This window comes from Lutjanus erythropterus, chromosome 9 (genome assembly GCF_056507025.1).
Source record: "Lutjanus erythropterus isolate fLutEry1 chromosome 9, fLutEry1.hap2, whole genome shotgun sequence".
In the NCBI taxonomy this organism is placed as follows: Eukaryota; Metazoa; Chordata; class Actinopteri; order Lutjaniformes; family Lutjanidae; genus Lutjanus; species Lutjanus erythropterus.
In genome coordinates this window covers 33,867,807-33,884,101 of record NC_139325.1, presented here as the reverse complement: position 1 = coordinate 33,884,101, position 16,295 = coordinate 33,867,807, and the positions used below count along the sequence as shown (strand labels likewise).

The following is a 16,295-nucleotide window of genomic DNA, read 5'->3' as shown; positions in this document are numbered from 1 at the left end:
TGAGCTGTCATTGTCGATCTTATGTCTCTTTTGTAATCCCATTTTCTTGTTCTTGTGACTCTCAGGGTCAAGATATGTTGCAGGATCGATATAAACAGAATAAGCAAGCAGAAAAACATTTATACTCCACAAAAATCATGATTATTTTTAAAGCTTTTTTGTCAGTTACTGGATAATTGGAGATCTTCAGGTGTCTAGGTGATTTACAGGAGGCTTAGATTTTTACCAGTGTCAAAGTCTAAAGGAACTGATATGTTAAGTTCTGAGTATATAAATGTCTAAATAACCAGGCCTCTCATTGCAAATTAGCTTAGGCTATAAATGACGTGGTGTATACATGTTCCTATACAAATAAACATCAAGTATATACATAAAAATCAAGAAGAAAATACTGAAAACACACAACCACAAAACACAAATAACTATATATTAAAATAACCATAAAAGTCAATATGTAAGTAATCAGTTCCACATGTTGACCACCAGAACAGAAAAATGTCCAAAAGAAGAATAGAACTTTTTATTTTTTATTTTTTTTACATGAAAAAGTAGGTAAACACAGGTGTTGTCAGGGATACTAATTAAGGCTCCATTCCTTTCAGGTCGAACAGAGCCAGAGTGATGCTTTATTTTCTACACTAGATGGAACTGGACCATAATTATTATCATCTGTAACACCTGTGTTTACCCTGATGTTTCATATCAATATGACTAACATGAAAAACACAAAAAGGGACCTTACGTGGCTCCACGATGATACTGAGCCTGAAACCGTGAGAAGTTTCATCGGGTCACTGAGCAGCTGAGAAACCTGCTTATCTTAGTATTCATAGATGAACTTAATATTCATCAGACATTAACATATCTGTTTCTTCAGAATATGACCTTAGTAAGATCTTATCCGCTTCCTGTATATCATCACATCTTGAAGATGTCCAATCATCCAGAAACTTACAAGAAAATTTTTAAATTTATGTTTTTTTTACTTCTACGTATTTTTTTTTTAATTATATGCAGGGTTTTTTTTTTTTTTTTACAATCATCCCTGCAAATGAATAAAACTTATGATAAGAGGATTAATGGGTAGTGTTTTAATTTTTTGGAATTTTATTTTAGATTTACAATAATAATATGTCCTGTAAAAGACATTCATTGTAATGTAATTTTACATAACATCAACATTTATTTAATGAAAGAATTAGGGCACCTTTTTGGGATTTGTGCAAAATAAATATAAAATTAATATGATTTTGTGTAGCAGAAATATGTTTTCCTTCTTTCTTATTCTGTTTAGATTTATCTTACCACATACCCAGACCCCAAAGTCATGAGAACATACAAGCAAAAAGGAGAATATCTGTACTATACATCAGAGATGTTGTGATATACAAGTAATGATGAAGTATTGATATTATGTCAACATTACACAGTTTTGTTAAATACTTGACTCTGATTGGTCAATACTGGCATTCTAAAGTTTGTTATGGACACAGTTCTGATAATAGACTCTGGAGGAGCAATAAAATCATTTTTAAATCAATAAAATTATTCTTTAACTTTATATTTTGTGTTTGTTTCTCAGTAATGACCAGCTCACTGTTCATGATCATTTTCGTAAATAATGTAGCGCCTCTTAAACATACCTTCAGTTTCTTTCCAGTATCACTTCATCGCCCTCCCTCAGCGCCTCCCACACACACACACACACCTTCTCACTGTCCATTAAGTGTATTTGCATTTTTTGTACGCTTTTGCGCAGTTATGGTTTCAGACTCTCTCTCCACCCTCCTACGTTCGTGTTTTGAGCATAACTGTTTTACCAAAAAAGAGCCAAAACGCACAAATGACAAGGTTAAAGATGAATTTAACTCACATCATTTTTCCATTCCAGTTTCTTGCATACATATAATAACATTATTGTAAAGTATTTTGGCCACAATAATCATGTAGTGAAAATCTGATATTGTGACAGCCCTAGTATATAGTATATATATATATATATATATAATATAGTCAAGAAAAGATTTTTTAGAAATTCACTTGAAATGGATGCTACAATAAAAAAAACAGGTAAACTATTCAAAATACTTTCCCACACACACAGTAGAGTCAGTCAGGTACTCAGGTTGTAAAAGAAGAATAAATCACCACTGTTGCATCTTCCTGACAGTGACGTTGATTTAACAGGACACCGGTTGTTTCTCACGGCTACAGCTCCAGTTACACGGCCATGAGGGTCAAAGTGCAACGTCACGACTCGTCTGACATTAGTTCCCACAAGTGCAACACAACCACAAGCTGCAGAATGTCCTGCTGCAAGTTTAAGTTACAGCGAAGAGGAATGTGGAAGTCACTGAACGTCAAACTAAACGTGTCCATTTACTGATGAGAAGAGACACTTTTTTTTTTTTTTATGCACTGGATCCCTGCTGTGAGACGCTGCTGGTGACGTGTGAGATCACTGCTGTAACTTGTATTCATGATCGGATTCAAACAGTTTTTAGAGAGTACACGAACAAACACACCGGGACAGGTAATCTGCTCAGGCTATACTGTCAAACTTCAAAGGACTGACGCAAGTGCTTTCATCACGGTGTCATACCTGTTTACAGTCACCGTCTGTGTCCCCCAGCAGCACACTAAAGATGTTAACCAGGTTATACTGCAATTGTGCAACTTAAACCCATTCAAAGATTGGTAATTGGTCAATAAAAACAGGCTTCCCGGTAGATTTACAGCCTCAGTAAATCAACTGAACAGTTTCCACAAGACAGTCCATGGATCAGCAGCTCCAACATGAAAGTGACTTACTGTACGTGACTTACTTAAGCTTCGTACTCCCTCACCTTCCACCACAACCAGCTTTGAATAAATAAAATTATAGACTTTACCTGGGCTTGGTTGGATCCATTTTGTTTCACCCAGTCATCTTTGGTTTCTGTTAGCTTTCTCCTCCTCCTCCTACTTCTCTCTGCCCGGATCGGTCCCTCCCTCTCTTCCTTTCACCTGCGCCCCTGCCCTCTGCAACTGGCCCGACGGGAACAACTGGATTCTGCAGCCAACAAATCAGTGCTCAGGGCTGGTTAATGTGTCGCAGTTAAAAAGCGCTTAGGGGAACGGAGGTGGTGATTGATTTCTTTTGAGGATGAGCTATTGTTGTTTCATGTCAATCAGGCTTATTGATCACCTTGGGCAAACAGGAGGGAAATCATTTTAAGAGGCGGAGAAAGGGCCCTGTGTGCATTTCTGAGGAATTTGTGGGAAAAGCGGTGGCTGTTATATGCTCATTACATGGCATACGGAGAAGCATTGCTGTGAAATCAACCATGAAAATCTGGTGTTTGATTGCAAAGTGAAATAGAAGACAGAGAAGTGCTCACAGGTGTGCAGAAGTGAGTTAAAGGGAAGTAGACCAGACAGGAGAATATAGCTACAGGACAGGGAAAAAAAAAGATGAAAAGATCTGATCAGTTCATAAAAAAGACAAAGACAGTTAAACATTATATAGCAGAAAGGACGTCCCTTCATATTCAATGTTTAAAGCTCCAAGGTGGAATGTAGACTGGCAGCGTGCCTGAACTTAAATACATCACATCCTCATCAACTCTCAGATATTTGTCGCATTTACACTTCATCCACACACCCTCACACGACAGCTGTCTGGAGGCTCCACACAAATTTATGGCACAATTAAAATCCACACATAAAGATACACGAGGCATTTATTAGGATGTTGCTCAACATTTTTCAACATTGATTGTTTTATAAAAGCTTCCGTTATTACAATACATTTTCAAATATACAGGCTAAAAGTGCTTTGAAATGACGCGCCCTTGGTCTGTCTGTGTGTGACTGATTCATATCTCAATCTGCAGGCCAGGACTGGTATTATAAAACTTGCCTGACTGAGACATACTGAGACAAGGCGTGTCCTGTTTTCTCTAACAGGCATGAATAATGCTTGTATGAGGGGGCATCAAAGAATGCTAATGTGGCTGTGAAAAGCCTGTGAAAAGTAGCAGGGGTCTGGTCTACATTAAGAGGGAACTAAAATCTTCCCCTCTTTGTTATTGTTCTCATGACATTTTAATAGGGTGCTTTCGACAGCATAACCAGGAACTGTTAGTAAAACATTACCAGTTAATCTCACGACCAGATAGTCTTTAGCTTTTGTGCTTCCCTTTCTTCCACAAAACAAATCAAAAAAATGGAAAAATACTCTTGTTTAAAATGTGTTAAATCTTATTTTTTTTCCAATAGGAACTATTACTGAACTTAATGGCACAGTAGGCAGAATGGATAAAACTCTGCTGGTCAGTAAAAAGCAACATTAATACTATATAGTTAGTCCAGACTGAAATCATGAAATGCATGTTTTATAATAAAAATCAGTCCCATATGAAATCATTTTCCCCCATATTGCCAAAGACATAATGTACAATATATTGATAGAAAAAAACAGCGCATCTCCAGCCTCAAAGACTTTTTTTTTGACATTTTGGGAAATATGCTTATTTTACACTTATGTTTGTAATGTAATATGTATCTTCAGGCTGTTAGGTTAGCTTGGCATTAAGACTGGAAGCGGCTCTGTCCAAAGGTCGGCCTGTCTGTATCTCAACAGCTCACTGCTCCTTGACAATACATAAATCCCCATCCAAACAAACAAACTGAGCCTTTAACACCTCTTTGTTCAGATTAAACAAGCAATATCAAACATGTTGACCCTTACTAAGTCCCGCCCTTTTTCGCTCTGTGCTCCAATAAAATTTGAGCAAGCTTGGTACAACTTCCTCCTTTCCTGTTTTCTGTACTTATGCTGCCTTCAAATGGAGTCGAGTTTACCGTGTTCATGAGATGAGTCCGCGTGAACGTTCCTCTCTTGTGGTATTCACAACATCGGAAGAGGAAATGCTCTGAAAGCTCGGAATTCACTAGTCGTTTACACAACTTCCCATGTTGTAATCATGAGTTTACAAGTTACATTGGAAGGCAGCATAAGATAGCTTATGCTATGTGCTAAGTCTGTCTATGTTGCAAAGAAAGTCAAGTTTTGAGGATGGTTAAAACATGTTGCTGGGGGTCCTGTAAAAGTGACATATACATATTCAGCTTAAGTTAGCTATTGTAGTGAAATGCTAGCTAACTCGCTGGTTAATCTTCATCAATTGTTAGCTGATAGTTACAACTGAAAGCTGGTACCTAACTACCTAATCTACAAAAACCACTAGCTTGCTAGTTTAATTTTATAGCTAATGTTACCCAAATGCTAGCTAATTAAGCTACACCAATCAGCTAGCATTTTGTCAACATTAGCTGACTTAACATGGGACTGTATACATGTAGGCTGCTGTTGCTTTTACAGGTCTCCTAGCAACATCTTTTAACCATCTTCAAACTTTGATTTTCTTGTCAATATAGTTGACCTTAGCACATAACATACGTAAGTACAAGAAACAGGTAAAGGGAAAGTTGAGCGAGGTTCCGCCTGGTACCAACCTTGCTCAACTGTTATTGGAGCACAGAGGAAAAAGGGGCGGTGCTTAAGAGGGGGCTTTGGGGATGCCGGTAGGTGGATTTTGGTCAGAGCTAAGCTAGCTGTTTTGCCCTTTTCCAGTCTTTCCTGTGCAACAAAGTGAATAATTCTAGTTCCCCAAATGTCTTAATATTCCAATAAGATTAAAACACATGCACGCACACACACATACACCCATATATATATATGTATATATGTATATATATATATATACATATATACATACATATACACTTTTAAGAGTTCTTTAAAAATTTTGAGCAGAATTCAGTGCAAAATCACATTTGTTGGTGACTCTCCCTGCCACAACCATTTGATCAGTCGCTCTCAGTAGTTTGACCCTGGCTTCTGAGCGAGTGACTGGCAGGACGAGAGGTAGAGTTCTCAGTGATGCTGGTGGCTGTGAAATGAAACTGCTTTGATGATAGCACCATGTTCCTTTGTATGCGTTGAGGCTCTCCATGCAAGAGTCACTGAAAAGAACAATACTTGGTTTCATAAGCTTTTTGTTCCACTTGGCACGCGTTGCAGAGCTACTGAATGCTGTACTTTGTCTCCAGCTCCTCGGCCGCCCGTCCCAGGTGCATCTTTCTCAGTTCGTCCAGCAACTGCTCCAACAAGGGCAAGTGCAGCATTCCACCTGCCCGCGACCCTCTCTCTGCCCACACTCTCAGCATCTGGTAGTGAGCCTCCCGGGAGGATCGGTGGTCCAGCTCTGCTTGTTCGATCTCTGTATCCCTCACGCCGAGAGAACGCACCAGCTGCTTCACCTGCAGCACAGGAACCAGATCCAGCACCGTGTAGATCAGGTCAGGGACTAGAGAGAGGGGAGGAGGGAGTTGAGGGGAAGAGATAAGAGTTAGTTTTCTGTATGTTTGAGCTGAAACACACTGTGCAACATGTGCAGCATAAAATATAATTACTTTTGATTTCCAAGGGGATGCAGTCAGGCAGATTAGATGGCTGCTCCTGTTCACTCACAGGACTTGGAAGAGCTGCATTGACACTGTTGTTGTTTGAAGGTCCCTCATTACAGATCAGAACTTCCTATAAGAAAAGGACAAATCAAAATTTACTGACTGTAGACGTACATCCAGCAGAAAAAAAGTAAGCACACAGTTAGATCAGTGTACCTTGCATGAGTCTGCAGAGACGTCAGATGTTTGAGAGGTCAGTTTCAGCAACTTCTTCTTGGTTGACCTTTTTGTGACAAAGTAGGTGATGATGACCACCAGCACCAACGATACCACGACCACAGCTGCAGTTCCGCAAAATACGTTGATGAAAAAATCCTTTTGAAGATCAGGAGCTTCATAATGAGCCAGAGGGAAAAAGACACAAAGATAGACATACGTCAAAAAAGAAATAATGTTTTTAAACAGTCTAAACTACATCTACATCTAAAAAACACTGTAGTTACTGAATGTCTGACCAGCTTTTTCCCTCAGAGATTATTCTAATCACCTCTTTAATGCTGAGCAGAGAAATGCAGGCTTTCTGCTGTAGGGAATTTTAGAATTTTTCACATTTCATTCAGTTCTTCCAAGCAGTATATAACGATAATTCCTAATGAAATCACTGATTATATTGATGATCTGGACATGAATAAGGGCCAGAAAATAGATGGATGGACTCATCAATTAAAAATGATTTATTACCAGCAACAACGTTGGTAAAGACCTTTTTCACAGCAGCCATTTTGACATGAACTAGTAAGGTAAACTCAGGTGTTAGCAATGATACTAATTGAGGCTCCGTTCCATTCAGGTCAAACAGAGTCAGGGTGCTGCTATTGTGCATGTTGGTTCACCGGAAAGGCTCTGTTACATTGAATGGAACGGGACCTTAATTAGTAATGAATGTGTTTAAAGAAAAAAGGTAATGCCTACACACTTACTCCCTGCCACAAAAGTTTAATAAAGACAACGTTTCAATCAGACTTGGATCTTCGTCAGGTCGGACCGAAACGTTGTCTTGCAGGCGTGCAGGCGATACCTTTTCTCTCCGCTGACGTTTCTGACCATCTTGCGCCTACATGATATGCGTATAATTACTCTCCTGTGTTTACCCTACTACTTCATATGGCCGCCACAAAAAAGGTCTGTTGTTTCCACCTCGTGTGTCCCAGTGCGCGTGTATCATTATGGCAAAATGTGGCCCTGGAGACACCTACTGTAGCTAATATATGACTATTTTTAAAGATTTTTCAAGATTCCCTGACATGTCATGTTAGTTTAGTCATTGTATTCCTCCAGCAGATCTACTGTTACTCTGGAAACCGGTGTAATAACTCTGTCATATAAAATCATAGCTCTGTTGCAAGTGCTCACCTTTTGTGTTCATAGTAGGAAGGGATGGACAGTGGCTTTTGCACTCAGCAGAACAACTGTGGAGAACAGAAAGTATGTTTCACAACATTAAAGAGGAAGTAGCAGTGCATACAAAGAGGAAGTGATTAAGACCAGGACTGATGCACTTATTTAAGCATCAGCGAATGAATTCAGCTGACACTTTAAGAACAGTTTCAGTCACCATTACACAGAAAACTGGTACAAAATAAACCAGTGGTAATGCCTCATCTGTCACGATCACTACTAATGACTATATTTATACTTTTATGTGAACATGAGCTAGCTAGCTATGAATTATTCTGCCCCCGTCATTTTTTTCCCTTTTATCTGTGATGTGTTTGTTCATCTGTTCATCAACTTATAACTGGACACGTTCATTTACTGAAACAAGAGTTTTGGGGCATTACTCTGAGTTGAGTTGATGAACTACCCTGTTTATATTTTCACTAATAGTTCCTTTTTCAAAAACGGTTTCGTTTCTGTGTAACCAGGAAAACCATGGCCACGACAATATTTATGTTTATGATTTTGATCTGTGATTAAACCTGCCATCCCACTGCTCCATCCCCTTTTAGCAGAGAGACTGGAGAGGCGCTGTTTAATTAAATATGTTAGTCTAGTCTGCCTGTGCCTCAACATTTTCATATTCTGTTCTTAACAGTCCTGTACTTTTTCTTGTACGATGGGATTTAACAAACATATGTAACTTCAGATCAAATGATCCGCCTGTGCGTATTTGAGTGCATGTGCATGAGACTTGTAAATTAGCATAATTAACACCCCAGTAATACCATATAAGGTACGATTCTTGCCCCATAAGTCAGGAAGAGTTCATTCATAAAAAATAAGTTTAAAGATTGCAGTTCCGCTTTCTTTTCCATAAATGAAAATCTATCATTTTAACAGCGTCAGCACTGGAAAAACAAGTGCTGTTAATGTCCCCTGTTAGCTGAGGGTCAAGCTGTGACTGAAATAAAAATTAAATGTCTCGATATGAAAATAGTTTAAGAGGAAAAAAGTGAGTGATGTTCCCCTTGATTTCATAAACCTGCATGTCAAGTTATATGACAATACACCTGACAGTAGATAATAATACATCATTAAATCAATGATGGTGGGATTTATGTGTAAATTTACAATTATATTATAATTTGAAATGAAGTCAAACAGGATAATGGCGACATAATATGAAGTCTAATTATTTTTTTTAAACTCAAAATGTCTTCAAAGTAATGAAATATATAATCATTAGTGAAAAACTTGCACATGACTCATACAGCAGGCCTGGACCGCTCAAGTTTGTATCTGACAGAAAATTCAAAATACCAGAAAACTGATGAATACATCAAGTTCTCCTAAATCACTCGTACACACCACTTAAGAACAAATCTGTTCATATGCGCGGTTCTCGAACAAGACCCATTGATCTTTTATCTGACAGAGGTTTGTGAGAGTTAGAATCTATGGCCCTGACCGTGGCTCTGAAGTATCACTAGCGTCACTGTGTTGTGTATTGATAAGTCCTGGGTGCTGTCCGTGGTGCTGACGCAGCAGACGGATTTGTAACGGTGCCTTTTCTCTCAGTCTTTCTGTCAATGTCATCTTGGATCTAGAATATTCTATAAATTATATATTATTAATACTCAATTCTAAGCTAGGATGTGTCCGCCTTGCTGGCTCGGTGTCAACCACCACTTTGACCCGAAACATGGCCGCTCATGTCCAGGCATGTTTGAGCCACCAGAGACAGAGGACGATGATACGATGGCTGTTTTTCTCCCCTTCTGTGTCGGGTTGTTGGGACTGAAGTGAGCTGAAGTGAACTGCTGGGCGGATTTGGACTGACTGACTGACTGATAGGGAGCGGGAGGGGAGGCGTTGTCGTGTGTGCGTCGGTTCGTGGGGCTTGTACAGTGTTGGGGGACCATCACCGAGTTATGTTTAAGGTCCACCCAAAAAAAACATGAAGACAGAAATCATGAACAACAGTCTAACTCCACAATTAATCGCTACATATTCTCAGTGTTTTCTCATGTTTTCAGCAACTATGTCCCAACACATATAAAATGTTTAGAAGAAAATCTGTTCGGATACAGTGATAACATATGGTTAAGTTTTTGAAGCAAAAAAAGTGATGTGGAAGACAACCCTGTGCCAGAATAAGCTCCAAAGTGTGTGGTTAGGAAATATGACCCTGAATACATTAAATTATGATAACGACATAATGACAGCAGTGGTGCTGAGCTGAAAGTGTGTTGAATGTGGTGAAATCGCAGCCAAGTTCTTTTTTTTTTTTGTCTTGTTATGTTTCTTTTCTGCCTTTTTTTTAGGACAGTGTTCCCTGTAATGTTCCTATAATATTATTACATTATTTCTATGATCTTATTCCCACTGAGTCTTCCTTCCTACAAAATAACAAATTAAGAAACTAAATTCTGTAGGCCCCAAAAAGGGATTTTGCCCAGATATTTCAGGGGTTCTCCCTCAGGGAACAAGGCATACAGTGGGTGAAACAGAAGCCACTGACGCAGTACATTTAACAAATGAGCACTTGTTAAGTAAATGTCAAAATGCCAGTGGCCCAGTTCCAGTGTCTCGCAACTTCTCTCTTCTGCTGCCAGCAAATGGAAAGATTGTACATTGTCGGCCGTATGTAGCAAGTTTCAATTCAACAAACCAACTTCCCCATTGACCAGTCTAAATAAAACCATTACAAACAGCGGGATGGGAACAATGCATGTATGAGAAACTGATATACATTAGAATACTCACCTCTTGCAAGGTTCACACGTCCTCTTGGCTCTGTAGTAGTTCTCTTTACATTCACACTCAGTGTTGCTCTCCGGTGTACCTGTGCACAACAACAATTATTTTATTCACACTGAAATGAGGAAACAGCTGATGAACCACAGAAGTAATAAATAAAAGGCTTTTAAATAGACATAACAAGATTGTAAGACTTACATGCCCTTTTTAATACTTCATCAGGTCCACACTGTTTACATCTGAGACACTGGTATATGTCTGAGTCAATGGCGGCTTTGTAATAACCTTCCTCACAACGACAAATAGTGTCCTGTTGTCTGTTACATGGTGATACCTGTATTTCATGCTTTGATGCTGAGGAAAAGTTTAAAAGAGAGAAAAAAGTGAACACAGTAAGCCATCACCTGACACAACACTGGCAAATCAAAGGGGTGAAACTGATAACATTAGAATAAAGGTAATGTTACTCTTACGTCTGCACTGTCTGCAACCTTTGCAGGTCGTGGAGTAGTTGATCTGGTCTCTATATTGTCCAACAGGACATGCTGTGCACTTAGTTCTCTGACCCTCAGCATGGCACTTTTCTACAAGCTTAAAACCTGGAAAACACAGTTAAGACTTTGTAAAATGAATCTGTTAGTACAAAAACCCCAATTCCAAAAAAGCTGGGATGATCTGTAAAACATAAATAAAACCAGAATGCAATTATTTTCTTTTCAACCTATATTCAATTTAACACAAGACATTTATTGTTCAAACTGATTAACTTATTTTTTCTTGATTTGATATTTGCAATATGTTCTAAAAAAGTTGGGACAGAGGCATGTTTACCACTGTGTAACATCAACTTTTCCAACACATCAAGTGTTTAGAAACTGAGGACACTAACTGTTGATGTTTTGAAAGCGAAATTCTTTCTCATTTCCTGCTTGATATACAACTTCAAGTGCTCAACAGTCAGGGTCTCGGTTGTGGTATTTTGTGTTTCATGATGCACTACACACTTTCAGTGGATGACATGTCTGGACTGCAGGGAGACCAGTCTAGTCTCTGGACTCTTTTACTATAAAGCCACGCTGTTGTAACACGTGCAGAGTGTGTCTTGCTGAGATAAGCAAGGAAGTCCCTGAAAAAGTCATCATCTGGATGGCAGCGTGTTGCTCCAATACCTGTATGTACCTCTCAGCATTAATGGGGCCTTCACAGATGTGACAGTTACCCATGATGCCATGCTCACTAACACACCACCGTGCCATCACAGATGCTCGTTTTTGAATCTGAACGGTCCCTGTCCTTTTTAGCCCGGAGGACACATGATTTCCAAAAACAATTTTAAATGTGGACTCCAGCATAAAGTTCATCAGTTTGAACATTAAAAATCTTGTCTTTTGTACTTTTCAAAATACAGTTAGTCAAAAATGATTTGCAACTTTATCTCTTACACAGCGTCCTAACTTTTTTGGAACTGGGGTTTGTAGAACCTGTGTGATATTTCTGGTGATAAACACGTGAATCATGTGCGATGTGCAGGAGGCCGTACGGTACCTGGAGGGCATTTATTGCAACATATTCCCTCTCCGTTGTCAAAGTCCCCAGGTGGACACTTAGGTTCCTCTGTAGGTTGTGGTTCTAACGATGTCAAAGTGGGGATGATCATGTACTGCAACACAGAACACGCGCAATGAATACACAAAGAAAAGTTTTATTGTCCATCACAAGGCAGTTCATATGCAAGCATTTTAGCGAATCACTTTAAATTCTTCTTACCATAAGGATCAGTATTGTGCCAACGGAGGCTTTTTTTTTCGATCTTCCTCTGTGAACGCCTCCTGCCATTATCTTACAGGTTTAACTCAATCCATCTGAGGCCACCTGCAGGGAAAACAATCTGTATAAAACCAATGTAATATCAATATAACTCACAGATGATATAAATTTACTACCGAGGCCATCTTGTGCTGAATGATGGGGAGACAATAAGCTGTGCGCCTCTTAGTGCTTAAAACTAATTATTTAATTTCTTAAATGGTCTTAAATTGCAACAAAATCAAGATTATTTTATCTGCATTAATACCATGGGTTAAAAAACTAAGGTTTAGCAACTACCCAACAGGTACTTTTTTGGGGGAAATTCTGATTCTTTAAAAAATATATTATAAATATTGGATCAACTGCCATCAAATTATGCACATACAATTATGCACCCAGGATACACCTTTCATTTAGCACCACCAACAGGTCACAGTTTGACAGGATACTTAAAAAAAATCACATGGAAACATTAGCAAGCAGAAACATGTTGGTGTTACATGGAAAGACATGGCTATGATTCAATACTTAGCTTTTATTAAATATTCATTATTAGAGTGTAACTGCAACTTACTCAGCTTACTGCAACCTATGAGCCTGAGCACAATCATGTCCAAGTCAGTCTATTAGGGAGTTTAAAGGGAAAGCCCACCAAAAAATGAAAATTCAATCATTATCTATTATCTCATTATCTACTCAGCCTCGTGCTAATTGAAGGTTGAGTTTCTTTTTTTAGTTCACAAAACACTGCTGGCGTTTCAAAGGAAAACGGCATTGCACAATCTCCCAAACAACGGAAGTGAATGGTGGCCAGTTTTCAAATAAAAAAGCAGCAGCATGTTGTTTGTACGCCGTCACACCACACACACCCAGTTCAGACTGTGTGCATGAACACATGAACGTGGCTCCAAGCCAAGGATCTACAGCGATTCGCTTAAATTGTTTGGGAGTTCGTGCAACGCTGTTTTCCTGTGAAACTTCAGGAATGTTTTGTGGACTAAAAAAACTAAACTTAACCTTCAATTAGCTTGAGGGTGAGTAGATTATGACTGAATCTCCATTTCTGGGTGAACTGTCCCTTTTAACCCCACAGTCCTCACATTCTCCTCTTCACTGCCCGACCCTTGGTTTGCGTTTTGTGTGTTATTTAACTACTCGGGGTACACATCAGATTAAACTGTGCCTATTCTGGCCAGTTAGTCTCCAGTCCACCCGCAGCTGAAAACATTAACACACACTCAGCTCTGATAAGAGCTGAACCAACTCTGACTATGTAGAGCCGAGCACCACCAGCCGCAGACTGGTAAAATATACATGTGGCTGGTAGATTTTCTTCACTCGCCAGCCAAGAAAAACCACAAACGTAATCCACCCAGTAGATCTACTGGGTACATTTTGAACAATTAAGATCTATGTAATAAGTAAAAGTAAGCTCGGTCCCAAAATGACCAGAACACAGAGGATAAAGGCCTCTGATTTTAGTAACAACCTTCCCTTAAGTCATATTTAAAATGTTTTGCCTCACTAGTGGTAAAGAGCCAAGAAAAGCTGCATTTTCTCTGAGGGTTTTTTAAGGAATTTATTCACTGAGACACTGCTAAGTAAGGATTTTATGAGAGTCTTTAATGCAGAATGTACATGGTTAAAAAAATATTAAAGGGCCAGTCTGTAAGATTTTGGAATATCTAGCAACGAGCATGCAGACTGCAAAAACCTTGTCTTCCTTTTGAAGTGTGTAGGAGAACCTAAAAAAACTGTATCTGTATCTAGAGTCAGTGTTTGGTTTGTCCTTTCTGGGCCACTGTAGAATGATGGCAGCACAACAAGGTGGCCTCCACAGAAGAGGACCTACGCCCTCTGTAGATAAAAACGGTTAACTATAAGATAACAAAACCACAATAATTCTTATTTTCCTGACACATTCTGCCAATTAATCCTTGTCATTTTTACACAGTGGACCTTTAAATGTATTCAAATGTCATTAACTCCTGACCTTTGACCTCAATGCCAACACTGATATCTTAGTGTTAGATTTACTTGACATTTACAAACCCAGTAAACTGAGGTCAAGGCAAATACATTTGAAGAGCTCAGAGCATTGAAATATTACCATATTTAGAAAAGGAGGTTGAAAAGGTGGCACATCTCAAGTCTTCAAGTCAAGGAGGACAAAATACTCACATTTCACTTATTTATTTGACTCACGTCACCGCTGAGCGATCGCTGTGTGAGCCAAATGAAAGGAGTGAATTTGAATATTTTGTCCTCCTTGACTTGAAGACTTGAGACGTGCCACCTTGTCAATATTTTGAAATACGCTCACTGCATTTCCTTCTTGAGACAACGAGGAAGGACAGGGTTTGTTTTTTTGTTTTTTAATTAGGTGCCACAAAGGCGCCATACCTCACAGGTATTATGCAGGGGTCTGCATAATAGCTGACCCCACCCCTTGATCAGTCCACATGTCCCAGTTATTAATCAGGATTATCAAACCCCCACACCTTGCTATGAAAGTTTTTCTTGAACCTACTTTCTAACAAAGAAACAGTCCATACAAAAACAGTTGACAGCTGCGTGTGGATTAAACTGAGTAAACAATATAAAACACTGGTAGTGGGCAGAACTTTCAGATGCGGTTTTAATCACTGAATAAGATAAAACGAAACTGCAAGGTCGGCCAAAGGTAAGCAAGACAAAAATCATTTCTCCTTTGGATAAAAAGTCAAATCCACTGGATTTTATTTAGTTTTAATGCCACACATCACACTTAATTTATCTTTAAACTGAGCTGTAAGTAATTTAATATTAATTAAACGTTTTTGGCTGATTTTTTTTTCTTGTTTCATTATCACTGTGACAGTAAGCCGGGTCATTTAAGGTTGCCTCCTGCCTGAAACAAACTTTATTTAAGTTATTTAATGGGTTTCAACACACGCTAAAAATAAAATATTATGGGAAACGTACTTCTTAGTTACACAATAAACAAGTTGGTCTACAGCCAGTTTAAGCATATTTCTGCGCCACTTGTTTGGCAGCTTAACACTCTCTCTCTCACACACACACACACACACACACACATTTCCCCGTCGCAATGAAACACTGAGATTAGACTGAACTTTGACAACTGGAGTCACTACAAAAAAACTTTCAAAAGTCAACCTTAAGACTTTCGTGTTTAGCGATAACGTTGACGTACTTAAAAGATAAACGTATAGGCAAGGTTTTACTGTTTTTGTTTCTTGTCTCACAGGTTTCGATTTGTCTGTACACCACAAAACGCCCACCACAGCCCCAAGTCTGATATGAATCTCCCGCAGACTGACATGCAAAGTATTTTACCGTCACTTACCTGGACAACCACTGACACGGCGACGGACACCTCCTCGCTTCAGCCCCGCGTGTCGACATTAATGTACATTAAGCCGGATAAAAGTTTTTTTCTTTATTATTGTGAAAACGGAGAGACCGATCTTTGCCACTCCGTTGAGCACGAGCGGAGGCGGACTCAAACGGGAAATAGCTGCGTCACGTCACGAGTCCGTTTCAAGGAATAGCAGTTTGGCAAGAAGACAAAACACGCACGCGCACACGCACGCACACACACACACTTAAACAAACGCAATGAAAGAGCAGACAGGTGGGCGACCATAAACCTGTCTACACAGGTAAATGACAGCTCACGCATCCATATTTCTTACGCCACTGCCTTTACATTCAATACATGGATCAATAGATTAGTGTTTCCCAAACTTTTTTTTTTGTTTGTTTTTTTTTCTTGGAGATCCTCTTTTTTAAAACAAAACAAAAAAAAAAAAGACAAAAAAAGGAAAACC

The 16,295-nt window shown here is 39.0% G+C and overlaps 1 protein-coding gene across 1 annotated transcript; it reads right to left on the bottom strand.

The window, feature by feature from the left end:
• Positions 1-5,779: 5,779 nt before the first annotated feature.
• Positions 5,780-15,937, bottom strand: tnfrsf1a (tumor necrosis factor receptor superfamily, member 1a). The gene is made up of 10 exons (XM_084727249.1): positions 15,812-15,937; positions 12,421-12,525; positions 12,199-12,313; positions 11,127-11,252; positions 10,852-11,007; positions 10,660-10,738; positions 7,867-7,922; positions 6,670-6,845; positions 6,460-6,583; positions 5,780-6,353 (listed from the first exon to the last, which is right to left on the bottom strand). Exons 2-10 carry the CDS (start codon positions 12,487-12,489, stop codon positions 6,070-6,072), a joined length of 1,185 nt encoding a protein of 394 aa, XP_084583375.1. The 5' UTR covers positions 12,490-12,525; positions 15,812-15,937; the 3' UTR covers positions 5,780-6,069.
• Between the last annotated feature and the right edge of the window lie 358 nt (positions 15,938-16,295).

Bases quoted from the DNA above. Each gene is read 5' to 3' on its own strand.
- tnfrsf1a (XM_084727249.1), bottom strand. From the start codon at position 12,489: ATGGCAGGAGGCGTTCACAGAGGAAGATCGAAAAAAAAAGCCTCCGTT. The intron at 10,739-10,851 runs GTAAGTCTTACA...TGTTGTGCACAG, and splicing joins TGAAGTATTAAAAAGGGCAT to GTACACCGGAGAGCAACACT. The intron at 6,584-6,669 runs GTACACTGATCT...CTTTTCTTATAG, and splicing joins TCTCTGCAGACTCATGCAAG to GAAGTTCTGATCTGTAATGA.